This window comes from Amblyraja radiata, chromosome 46 (assembly GCF_010909765.2).
Source record: "Amblyraja radiata isolate CabotCenter1 chromosome 46, sAmbRad1.1.pri, whole genome shotgun sequence".
Taxonomy (NCBI): domain Eukaryota; kingdom Metazoa; phylum Chordata; class Chondrichthyes; order Rajiformes; family Rajidae; genus Amblyraja; species Amblyraja radiata.
In genome coordinates, this window is record NC_046001.1 from 2,744,059 (window position 1) to 2,757,061 (window position 13,003).

At 43.6% G+C, this 13,003-nt stretch overlaps 1 protein-coding gene across 7 annotated transcripts in view; it reads right to left on the minus strand.

The window, feature by feature from the left end:
* The window catches only part of r3hdm2 (R3H domain containing 2), a 166,121-nt gene that overhangs the window by 73,035 nt on the left and 80,083 nt on the right, over positions 1-13,003 (minus strand). For all 7 annotated transcript variants that reach the window (XM_033015715.1, XM_033015714.1, XM_033015712.1 and 4 more), the window contains exons 7-11: positions 10,801-10,879; positions 9,208-9,267; positions 4,804-4,944; positions 2,214-2,322; positions 862-957 (exon numbers count right to left, since the gene is read on the minus strand). In XM_033015715.1, the coding sequence (XP_032871606.1) occupies positions 862-957; positions 2,214-2,322; positions 4,804-4,944; positions 9,208-9,267; positions 10,801-10,879 (485 nt within the window). The remainder of the gene's footprint in view (positions 1-861; positions 958-2,213; positions 2,323-4,803; positions 4,945-9,207; positions 9,268-10,800; positions 10,880-13,003) is intronic.

The window sequence follows — 13,003 nt, forward strand, 5'->3', positions numbered from 1 at the left end:
CACCCACTCTCCCTCTTGCCCCTCTCTCTGTGTCTCCACCCCCTCTCCCTCTTTCCCCTCTCTCTGTGTCTCTGTCTCTGCCCCTTCTGTCTCTGCCCCTTCTCTCTCTGCCCTCACTCTCTACCCCCGCCCCCCCCCCCCTCTCTCTCTAGATGTGACTGCAAGTTGGGGGCTATGCGTCAGTAGATAGGGTGATTATGGCATAAAAGGAGCAAATTAATAATATTAATATAATATCAAGGGGGGTAATTAGCATGAGTGCGGGGGGGGGGGGGAGAGTTAGTGTGTGCGACACTGCATGCCGCCTCCCCCCCCCACAACCGCACGTTGGGGGAACAGACCCAACGGGTCTGCACTTGGTCTAGTAAATAATGGAAATATCACATTCACATAAGTATTGAGATACCAACAGATTTGTGAAGAAAGGCTGTTATTCTGGCTGAAGGTCTGTGATCAGATCTGCAGGGATCTGTGCTGGGAACTCTGTCGTTTGTGATGTATACAAATGACTTGGATGGAAATGCATATGGATTAGTTAGTATGCACCATTGCGTCAGGGACACCAGCACAAGCATGATGGCAACACCCTGATCCAGGCACTGGGACCCATCAGGTATGACATCTTCCAGGCTGAAATACGTTGCCACGGGAAAAATCAATGCGGAAGGTCATACAGACCACCCAAAAGTAAATTAAAATCAAAAATCTGCAGAAGCTGAAATTTGAAATGAAAATTGAAAAAGATGGAAACATTCAGCAGGTCAGGGTTGTCATTTTTCAAAATTTATTACTTTATAGAAAATTTCCAGCTCTGCAAAAATCAAATAAACTTATTCCAGGAATAATTATCGTGTGCCTTACTTCTCGAGCAAATATCCGATCTCTGACCCGTTGATATTCCTCCTCCCTTTCTTCTATCGATTTACTCCTCCGGTCATCACGCAATGGAACTCTCATCTGCAACAGTACCAAACTATTAGATGCACGAAAGCTCTTGGAACTGTGGATCTATGAGTGGCAAAACCCTTGCACACTGCAAAAGTATCAAATAAGAGATGCAGTTTATGTAATGATAAAATCATGATCTCGACTGCCATTTTAGTAAGGCAAGAACAATGTTACGCAGCATTTTCCCTGTTCCATGTGTAGTAAAACCGTCAATGCATTCATAAAGAATGATCTCTGTGGGAAGGAACTGCAGATGCTGGTTTAAACCGAAGATAGACACAAATTGCTGGAGTAACTCAGCGGGACAGGCAGCATCTCTGGAGAGAAGGAATGGGTGACGTTTGGGGTCGAGACCCTTCGAAACGTCACACAGCGCCACAGTTGCTGCCTTACAGCGCCAGAGACCCGGGTTCGATCCTAACTATGGAAGCAGTCTGTACGGAGTTTGTACGTTCTCCCTTGACCTGCGTGGGTTTTCTCCAGGAGTTCCGGTTTCCTCCCACACTCCAAAGAGGTACAGCTTTCCAGGTTAATTGTAAAATTGGTAAAATTGTAAATTGTCCCTAGTGTGTAGGATAGTGTTGGTGTGCAGGGATCGCTGGTCGGCACGGACTAAGTGGGCCGAAGGGCCTGTTTCTGCTCTGTATCTCTAAACTAAACTGCTGTTAAAAACAATGGATTAACATTTCAAGAGGAATGTTTCACCAGATTCTTTGCATTTAGAGCGTACTTGTTTTAAATTTAATAATAACCGCAGGAATTTGCCGTCAGCACTGCTCAAGCGGATTCCTTTATGTGCAGGATATGGTAACATCTATCCTTCTGCCATTATTTTTGTAACCTTTTAAACACAAAAATCAGGAGTTCAGTATAAGTGCAGTTGCAAGCGTATACGTTCTTAATGTAATTCAAAGAGTTCAGAATGTCTAAAAAATAACTAAACTATATCAACTGCACCATCATCTCACAATGATAGAAGTGTGGGTTGTTCTTTTAAAAATATATATTTTCTGTAAATTGTGAGTCTGTGGAATTCTCTGCCTCTCTGGAGGCAGGTTCACTGGATGCTTTCAAGAGAGAGCTAGATAGGGCTCTTAAAAATGGCGGAGTCAGGGGATATGGGGAGAAGGCAGAAACGGGGTACTGATTGGGGATGATCAGCCATGATCACATTGAATGGCGGTGCTGGATCGAAGGGCCGAATGGCCTAATCCTGCACCTATTGTCTATTGTCTAAATGAAATCCACACCATGCATGGACTCACCTGGTTGTCATCCTTATCTAGACTCGCGTCATCCCTTTTCAAGATGAATCTCTTTTGAAAATCCATACTCTTCTCATCTTTTATATGGTCTGAAAACCTCTGCTCTGGTCTACGTTGAAGAAAAAGGGAAAACAAATTAAATGAAGAACTAGCAGCTTTAATTTCAACATTGTGAAGCTCAAAGCATGTATGATTATTTCTGATTCTGTTCCACATCCTAGGCACTGTCTCAAGGAAGATATATATGCAACATGGGCAACTTGCGCTGCATTTGTGACCCCTTACTCTCCCAAGCTGATCAATGGGTTGAACTGATCCTACATTTCATCATAAAGACCACCCTACCCTCAGTCTGAAGAAGGGTTTCGGCACGAAACGTCGCCTATTTCCTTCGCTCCATAGATGCTGCTGCACCCGCTGAGTTTCCCCAGCAATTTTGTGTACCACCCTTCCCACTACACTGCCAACCTCTGCCCTTACTTCAACTTACCTGCCTCAACTATGCTATTGCCATTTCCAAATTTTACAATTTCATTACTCTCCAAGTTTCCCTTTCATCCCTTGTCCTCTACATTTCAGCTCATTCCAAAGTCCACTTCCATTTTCCCATCTCCTACAATGTCCCACTTATTGCCACGGGTGTCCTAGTACTTTCCAATTTGAAATATTCAATTCTGTGTTTAAATTTCTTCCCAGGCTTTTGTGACCTCCTCCAACCCTGCAAGTTTACCCTTTTGTGAATATTATCCGCCAACCCGGCCCACTTCATCCCACCAGCGGAGCAGGGCCTTCAGCCACCCAGGTCCCAAACTGTCCGGCACCTTTGCTCCTCGCTTATCACCCCACATTTAAACCCATCCATTGAACAGAACACACACCTCAACGCTCGACTTAGCACTTCTGATAAATTGAAACATCATGAGGTGTTCTTCTAAGTTAAAAATGCTATGTAAATACAAGTTGTAGCTCCAAAGCAAGCCAATTAATTAATAGCGTATCAAGACCTGTACCCATTTTAAAACTCAAGAGGTTGGGGAGGGCACCCTCAATATACAAGGGGTGGAAATAGAATGATGTCTATTGTGATGTTGGATATTCCTCCTTCTTAGGGTCCTCAAACAATTGTTTCGAGTTGCCTGGTTGTCAACTTCACTGAACAAAACCTCTTTCAGTTCTTTGTGGCTTATTGCCATTCAGGTGTCGCATCCAAAATTCCAGTACAAATTTGCTTGAAGAAAATATTTGCTCCCTTGGCCTCTAATAAGTTATCCGAAACGTCCAGATTCCCAAATGTTTGTGGTTCTTGCAAAGATTGGATTCAGACAGATAGTCACCAGAGGCACAAAGACATTTCACTGGCCTTCTATGCCCATAGGAGGGGTTGGAAATTGGAAATATGTGGATAGGTTACTACAGGGAGCGGAGAAAGACAACTTTCTTCAGGTGCTGGCTATAATATTAGATCATGGATCGCTATTTATGCGATGCGATTCCTTCCACGTCACAATAAAGGCAGAGGAACAGATATGGAAATATTCTTGGTTTTTAAAAAAAGTGCTTTCAGAGCCAACAATTAAAAGTGCAAAAACAGCAGAATACAAACTGGGCAAGAAGATCAGGGTGCAGCAAATGAAAAACTCTTTAAAAAATGCAAAATTGGAAGAAAATGCTGCATACAGAAGCAGTTCATGTAAAAAGTGTGTTCAGCACAGGTGTCCCTGCCCAAAATATAAAGAGCACTGAAAATGCAATGACCAGGCAACTCTGAAGGTGGCATTAAATAATAATAATAATAAAAAACTTCATTACGGACTCGAGGTCCAGACAAGGGGCAACATAACATTAAAAAATGCATTGCATATTAAATATCATTAAATACATATAAAATCTTAGTATATCACTTATAAAAACATCATAATTTATATTAAAAAAACAAAACACAATACATAAGTTAAATATCCAGATTAAAAGAATGATCAATGTCCTACAACGAGACAACGATACCAGTGTCTCCACAGCTGGGATTCGTAGCGTGTAGTGCTAACCCTTATGTTTGACAAGGCCACAATAATCACATTTTTAGAGTCATTTATCCTGCAAATGAATTTATACATGTGATGTCTTAGGATAGCTTCTAAAGTACTGACTCCTGCAGCCACAAACATATTACTGGCACTACACCATCTATGTTTCCTTAGCAGTGTTCTCATGGTATCGTTATATGCCACCTTTAGTCTCTGCATACTTGTCTTTCCATAGTTCGACCACAGGTGCGCAGTGTAGAGTGGTGTGCAGTATGCTCTAAATAGCGACATCTTCACCACATCTGCACACGCACCAAATTTACGCAGACATTTAAGACAGACTGTTCAAAGATATCCACGTTTGGACCATTTAAGGAAATGGTCAGTTTAGTGTGGATGCTTGAAATGATGGAGATTGTACCAGCATTGTTATTAGATCAACCACAAAAAGGCACTTGGTTTTAAAAAAAAAAGTCAGCTAATCAGCCAAATTGCACCTCTGCGGATTTCACTCAGAAACAGCATTTTAAATTAATTTCCAATCATTTTTGACATTTTATACTTACATTCTTGTATTTATTGTTTTATTGATTATAACAGCCTTCCCAGTTTGGTCAACATTGTGATCCATTCCAAAGTACGCCGCTACCCGGTGCAACAGCATTCGGTGGTAGGAGGTCATCTGAGGAAATTTCTTGTATTGATTACTGAAAATAACAAAGCAATGGAAAAAGGCCTTTATTCATTTATTTATTTATTTAATTCTTTATTTCGAACAGAATAAAAGAATAAAAAGCAAGTGTGAAACGGCATACAAAAAACAAAAAAAAAACATTTATAAAGTGTCATAAACAATACCAATAAATAAATGAAATCGTATGTGTCCGAAAAGGAGCAGGATGAAGCCAAAGCTTATTAATTCCCACCCCTTATTCAACTGCTTAGAATTGTCTTATGCAAATTTAGCAGCTATATCTACACCATATGTACACCAGCAGCTATATGTACACCAAATTATTTACATTTATACACTAATCAAATATTTACAGCCATACAAAAGAGAGGAAAAAAGAAAAAAGAAAAGAAAAAACCCCTCAGATCAGCCTCACCCTCAGACACTGCACAAAGCTACTTTTCTCACGGAGGGAGTGGACTCTTAACGAAGGGGAAAAGGGAAGGCTCGATGAAGTACTTTGATTTCATTTTTAAGATTTTCTAAATCAGCAAGGGATTTTGGGATAGAGCATTTTTAGAGATGTCATTCTGTGGTGATACACAGAAGTCTTGGCTATCTGTTAAGTAACAGTAAAATGGTCCTACTACAAAATGCCAACATTGCTACTTTATTCACGACCAAAACAGATCAATTGGTAAATTAAAATGTAAAAAAAAAAAACCTGCAAATGCTGGAAATCTGAAATTGAAAACAGAAAATGCTGGAAAATTCAGGTAAAAAAGTAATTAATCTAAATTTGTTAATTCTATTTCTCTTTCTATAGATGCTCATAACTTCATACGTGATAGGAGCAGAATTAGGCCATTCGGCCCATCAAGTCTACTCCGCCACTACTAACCCCACTCTCCTACCTTCCCCCCACAACCACTAACACCCGTACTAATCAAGAATCGATCTATCTCTGCCTTAAAAATACCCATTGACTTGGCCTCCACAGCCGTCTGTGGCAGGGAATTCCACAATATTCACCACCCTCTGAGTAAAGAAATTCCTCCTCATCTCCTTCCTAAAGGAACTTCCTTTCATTCAGAGACCTCGAGTCCTAGACTCTCCCACTAGTGGAAACATCCTCCCCGCATCCACTCTACCCAGGCCTTTCACTCTTCCCCTGACCTGCTGAATATTTCCAGTATTTTGTGTTTTATTTCATCTGGTAGCTAATCTCATTAATGTTTGCAGGAGTTTTGTTGAACAGAAACTGGCTACCATCTGACCACGCAACAAGAGTGGATGTACTCCAAAAGTGATTAATTGGTCCTGTTCTGCAAACAGATTGCGTGGTACAATTCTTATTCAGCACTGTATGCTCCAAAGTCAATGAGAGCCAAAGAAAATTATGCCAACGACCAATTCCAGGAGAAATTTGCATCAACTGAACTGGGCAGTGGATTGGGTCCATGCTAGTCGTCTGATTTTTTTTTGCCTAACATCCGGCAATGTACCTAATGACATTCATTGTGTTGCTATGCGTATTTGAAGCTTTCCCAACACAAATTGGAGCTCCCAGTTCCAGGAGAATGCTGACATTCACAAGAACACGACTCAGCGAGTTCACAATTTAGGCACACCGCTTACAATGGGATACTTCACGGGGCATCTCCAAAACTCACTGGAGACTGCTCGTATGCCTTCCACTGTTCACATCAGCAAGAATTTAACCATTGAGGAACTCACTGAATGGACGACACTGGTCCATCTGCCCAAAGGAGTGGACCTATCAAGACCTAAACAGGCCCTTCGGCCCACCAAGTCCACACCGCCCACCCCGCATACTCCCCAACACACACACTAGGGGTAATTTACATTTACACCAAGCCAATTAACCTACAAACCTGTACGTTTTTGGAGTGTGGGAGGAAACCGGAGCACCTGGAGAAAACCCACGCGGTCACGGGGAGAACGTACAAACTCGTATAGACAGGATGGAACCCGGGTCCCTGGTAAGGCAGCAGCTCTACCACTGCGCCACCGTGCCACCCATTTACGTATTCCCGGCAGTAACTGCCTTGATGGAAAAACATGTGGGGCATCTATTGGGAGTTGGGTGGATGGTAGGGGTTTATGCAGGGGAGATGCGGGCTGAAAAACAAAAACAACGTGTGGCGTTTGTGGAAACAAACCATTGGAAGAACCTGCCATCTTTAAGCGAGGCATTGCTCAATTCAAATGGAAACTAAAGGGCCTGCCCACTTGGCTGTCATTCGCCGCGGGACGGGCGCATGGAGTGGTGTGGAGTGTGGACTTCGTCCAGCACTAAATCTTCGCACGCCACCGGCCTGTCGCGTAACTGACAGCCAAAGTGGGACAGGCCCAAGACCCTGGCGCGGCGCAACGTCTCACCTCCAACAGCAGCAGAAGCAGGCAAACGATCGCCAAGCTCGGCATCGGGCTCACGGATCCGCCCCCACTCCTACTCCCAGAGAGGGGCCAAGACGATTGGAGATAGACACAAAATGCTGGAGTAACTCAGCGGGACCGGCAGCATCTCTGGAGAGAAGCAATGGGTGACGTTTCGGGTCGAGACCCTTCTTCAGACTGAAAAGAAGAGTCTCGACCCGAAACATCACCCATTCCTTCTCTACGGAGAGGCTGCCGGTCCCGCTGAGTTACACCAGCATTTTGTGTCTATCTTCAAATGACGCCACGCGTTCCAGACGGCTGTGCGGACGTATGATGACGCACGCGACCGTCGCGTGTCAGTCACTACGGGCCTGTCGCGTAAATGACGGCCAAGTGGGACAGGCCCTTAACCTTGGCAACTCAGTTCAAGGACTGTGCATCTGCTTTTACCGTGCTATAAAAGTTGACCAATATCGATGCATCAACTTTACATAAAATAACGCAAACAAGGTACGTCCAAAGATGAAATGCAAGAGTGGAGGAAGTGATGGGATATTAAATTCAAATCTGAAAGGCTGAGAAATAAGGAACCTGCAGAGTAGTGCTGCGTAAAGTACGTTCCCAACTGTCCAGAGCTGGGCATCAATGCAAGACAGAGTTCACGGATCAATACTATTAGACACAAAAATGGTCACAGTGATAGCAAAGACAAAAACAAAATAACTCAACAACCTCAGTCTAATTTATGGGGGTCATTTTCTTCAAGTACTTTAGGTACGAATTGACCTCCAAGGTAAATATAATGACGTCTTAACCCAAAATGCCAGTTTGGCCCAAGACACCATTAGAAACGGTAAGAAATTGAAACCCATTAGAAATAATAAGGGAGTCATTGCCGCTTGCAGCACTTGCTGGAGTTCATCAAGGAGGCTGCACAGCATTTGGGTGGACAGTAATTGACCCAACAACCTTCTTGCAACAGTGGCCAGCTTTCAAGAGCATTGAAAATGTCTTGAAGTTATATAACCTTTTGTTGTCGCGATGGCTGCTGGAGGGTTGAAACTTGGGAGACTTTATCTAGATTTAACCAGCACTCCTTCACCATTTAGCCAGGAAATTCTCCAAGCATTTTAAAAAACTGCATTACTGCTTCATTGCAGAAGGGTTCCAAGGACAAAGGGACTGCTTGGTCTTACTGAGTGTTCCTCCTTGGACTGGCTAAGGAATAGGAGGACACCAGAACAAATAGAGTGGCATCAGATGCCACATCGGAGGGCAAAGTGGCATCCTGACTGCGCACCCTCCACCCACGTCCGCCCACCACCCCCGAGCAGAGGACACCCTCTTCCACCAGGAATTCCACAGCCAAGAATCCGTACAGCCCATGGTCTGGAGCACAAACTACCCTGAAATGTGCTGCTGTGGCAGGCAGCCCGTACACACTGTGGAAGTGGGTGCATTGAGCCATAACGTACAAGAACGCTTTATCTCATCATCACACGAATCATTATCCTATGGGGTTCTGTTTTTTGGTATCTCCAGAAAAAAAAAAATCATGTTAGTGCGATCAACATCAAGGAAGAAAATTGGATGCGATAAACGCATATTGAAACAAAGGCGTTGTGTAAATAAACAAGCAATTTTGGACCAATTTTCACAAACATTATTTTAAGCGGAAACAAAAAATATAGACCAGTATTTTCCAATTATAGTTTAGCTCCAAAAAATAAAAAATATTCAAAACTAAACCTGAAAATATTATTCACATGTGAAATGTATTTTAACATACAAATAGGTCTGCAGATTCATAAAAGCTCAAGTTTGCCTTCATAGGCAAGCTGGTCATTGCACTCAATGCTAATAATGCCAACACAGACACCAGGGTTTTACTCACTTATCATCACTGATAAACTCCAAAATTTCTTGTTCTAATTTTAGCAGCATCATCCTGTCCCTATAAAAGACAAGAACATATTTACAAGATGTAATATACACATGATAAACATGCTAAAATTGAGAAATATGTATAGCTCAAAGCTCAAAGCAATCAGTTTGACCTTCCCAAACTTGGGCAGAAGCCTGCTCAGTTTAACAGCAATGTATATAAATTGTTGGGAAATGCCTTGGGTGTCATTCTGACTGCGACTGTCATTTGATGTTCGAGCCCAAGTAGTTCAGGGCAGAGGATGGCATTGGAGCAGACACAAAAAGCAGGAGTAATTCAGCGGGTCAGGCAGCATCTCTGGATAGAAGAAATGGGTGACTTTTCGGGTCAAGACCGTCTGAAGAAACGTCACCCGTTCCTTCTATCCAGAGATGCTGCCTGGCCCCTCGAGTTACTCCAGCATTTTGTGTCTGCTCCAATACCTTCAGTTGGGAGAAGGGTTCCAACCCAAAACATCACGTGTCCTTTTTCTCCAGAGATGCTGCTTGACCCGTGGAGTTACTCCAGCATTGTATGTCTAGCCTTTTGTGAATATAGTGCTGCTGAATAGAATAGACTTTCAAAAAGATAAGAGCCTGGAGTTTCTCTTTGATTACAAAGTCCCCGAAGGGTCTCGTCCCGAAACGTCACCCATTCCTTCTCTCCAGAGACGCTGCTTGTCCCGCTGAGTTACTCCAGTATTTTGTGTCTATCTTCGGTTTAAACCAGCATCTGCAGTTCCTTCCTACACAGTAGCTCCTAAGAAATTGTTGTCATGTAATGGTGATGAATGTGCCACCTGATCTGTGGTAACAATTCAGACACAAGCTGCAATTAGAATTTCAGCTTCTGGAAAGCGAGTTTAAGAAGCTACATCGATCTGAGATGCAAATTTACTTTGCAACAATGCTAACTTAAATAGTCCTGCCAATAATATAGTCATTCCTCGATTAACAAAGAGCTGCAATTTTAGTTTAGAGATAAAGCACGGAAACAGGCCTTTCGGCCCACGGGGTCCGCGCCGACCAGCGATCCCCGCACTTTAACACTATCCTACACCCACTAGGGACAATTTTTTATTTTTACCAAGCCAATTAACCTACAAACCTGTACGTCTTTGGAGTGAGGGAAGAAACCGAAGATCTCGGAGAAAACCCACACAGGTCACGGGGAGAACGTACAAACGCCGTACAGACAGCACCCGTAGTCGGGATCGAACCCGGGTGTCCGGCGCTGCATTCGCCGAAAGGCAGCAACTCTACCGCCGCGCCACCGTGACCGCCAAATTCCTTAAGCAAAATTTTGTAGGACGAAAGAGGTGCGTTAGATGCATGACGGGCAATTTGGTATAGCGTATTCCAGCATGCTGAGAGTGTAAAATAGCACTGAGACAAAGTATGCACCCTGAAGTGTCAAAGACATTACTGTAAAACATTTGTGAAAAGGACTTACTGCGCACTTCTTAAATTTCACATTAATCTCATAAGAATTTATATATTTTTGCAATAGCCCAACAAGAACTGCTTTGTAAAAGAAATTCTCAAACATGAGCAAGGCATTTACCTGGGGTTATTTTTCAGTGTATTTACTAGAAACTCATGAAGATCAATTCCGGTGGAGTCTGTGTATTCTTGACTAGAATCTGAGAAGACGAACACAAATTTGTTGCATTAATAGATTAGTGTTACCTTCGGCGAAAGTATACGGCTATATTTTGTTATTCTGTTTCTTTCGTTTGCGATCAAAACTTTAGCTGTCACATCACTGTTCTAGGACTGTTTTTGATGTCGTAGCTGGTATAGTTGCAACTAAAGCAATAATGAAGCCACCTCACACTAAAACAAAGTTCAACGTCACACTGAACTGGGATCAAAATTAAAATCCAAGCAGCAGAAGAATATGGATTAGAGACCAAGGCATCCACAATACAAGCTTCCCAACCTAAGCTGCTCCATCCACGACACACATGAAGGGACTGTCCCACTTGAGCAATTTTGTTTGGCGACTGTCTCAGTTGTTACAGGTCGCCGAAAAACCGGCAACTGGACCCCCCTATGACAATGTCTACGATAAGCTACAACCTACCACCTAGTCGACGGCAAGCTACTGACAACCGGCGACCCATTAGGGCGTCCACCTACGACGACCTACGTCCACCCGCGACAAGCTACGACCCTGTGGGCGACAACTGAAGACAACTCAAGTCAATTCAGCCGCAGGTACATGTCGCCGGTTGACATAGGTAGTCGCCAATTGAATTCACCGAAGTCAGCACTGGCGGCAACCTACGTGATCCTGGCGACAACCTACGACACCACCTACGTCAGGAGAAGTCAAGCTACGCTCATTGGCGTCAAACCCACTGTCTCCAACTGTCGTTGAAAAATTTTGAACATTTCAAAATCCAGCGGCGACCAGAAAGATGCTACGACTCTTTGGGTGACTGAGACTACTCACGACCATACAGGCGACACCCCGGCGACAGCTTAGTCGCCTGTAGTCCACTTAAAAAAAAAAAAAAAAAAAATTAAAAAATCGCCTCAGTGGGACAGGCCCTTTCGCCATATAGTCACCTTCACATAGCAAAGTGCCCCAAGGTGCTTCACTAAGGCCTAATCAAAAAGAAGATACTCGGAGAACCAAGAAAAGCTTGTTTAAAGTAACTTTTAAAGAGGAGAAAGAGGGAACTGCAGAGCTTGGTGTTTGCTCCTGGGGCAGAGATGGACATCAAGATATTCCGACATCAAGAGACTATTTGCTTCATTGGGGAATTATAAGTAAATTCTGATTCACAGAATATTTAACACACTTCAATTTACATTTATTGCACTTTGGTCAATTACTTAACATTCTGTTCATTAAAACCATATTAGCAATGTAATTTTTGTGGGGAACTTTATTTTGATAATTGAAGGAAAAGACTTTGCAACGTTTAAAAGCTGTGATCGAGCCTTGCAGAAAACAACCAGTTCATGAAAACATTTCAGCATCATGTCAGGCTGCATTCTAAGCGCAAAAAAAGGGCAGCGTCTGGTTCGGGGAAATCACGAGCATAATCCTGCTTCCTAATATTCTGTAACGGAGCAAAGCTATGCGTCGTGGCTATCCCGCGAGGTCGAGGATGATGGTCTACTTTCTGTTGTTTTCATGGACTCTCAGGTGGCTTACGAGTCCAATCCAAAGTTGAGCGGTTGAATCAAGTATTCACCGCTTCCGTGCCGGTTCTCGACTAGGAGCTCGCAGCCATCACGTGGCCTGCTCCCGTCGCCCTTCCCAGATCGCCGAAAGTCTTGAGAAGCTTTTGTGCTGCTCACGGAACCAAGACGCCTGCGTGTGTGTTTGTTCAACGTGTAATTGATGACGTACTCCAAGAAGCACACGGTCCTTCACTAATCAATCAATGGCAAGGGAACCAAGACGACTGGAGCAGAATGCAGCCGTCACCCGCCTTCACTGCCGTTGAGTTCAAGATAACTTTGTCTTACTAGTTCGTATTATTTGTTATCTGTTGATCACACACACCCTCCACCTCACACAGACACTCACACACAGACTCTCACTCAGAGAGCCGTGACCCTCTCGCTTCCTCCGTCTGGCAGAGACTGAGTGAGCCACGACACTTCCAGGTTTTATAGTCCCTCCCCCCTGCCACCAGCGGGGGCAGCATAGAGAATGGCAAAATCTTTTAAAACATTAATATCTCTCTGATGTTTCATCGATGGGAAAAATCCTCCGGTCCAGTCCGGCGGAGGGGGGCTCTGAGCGA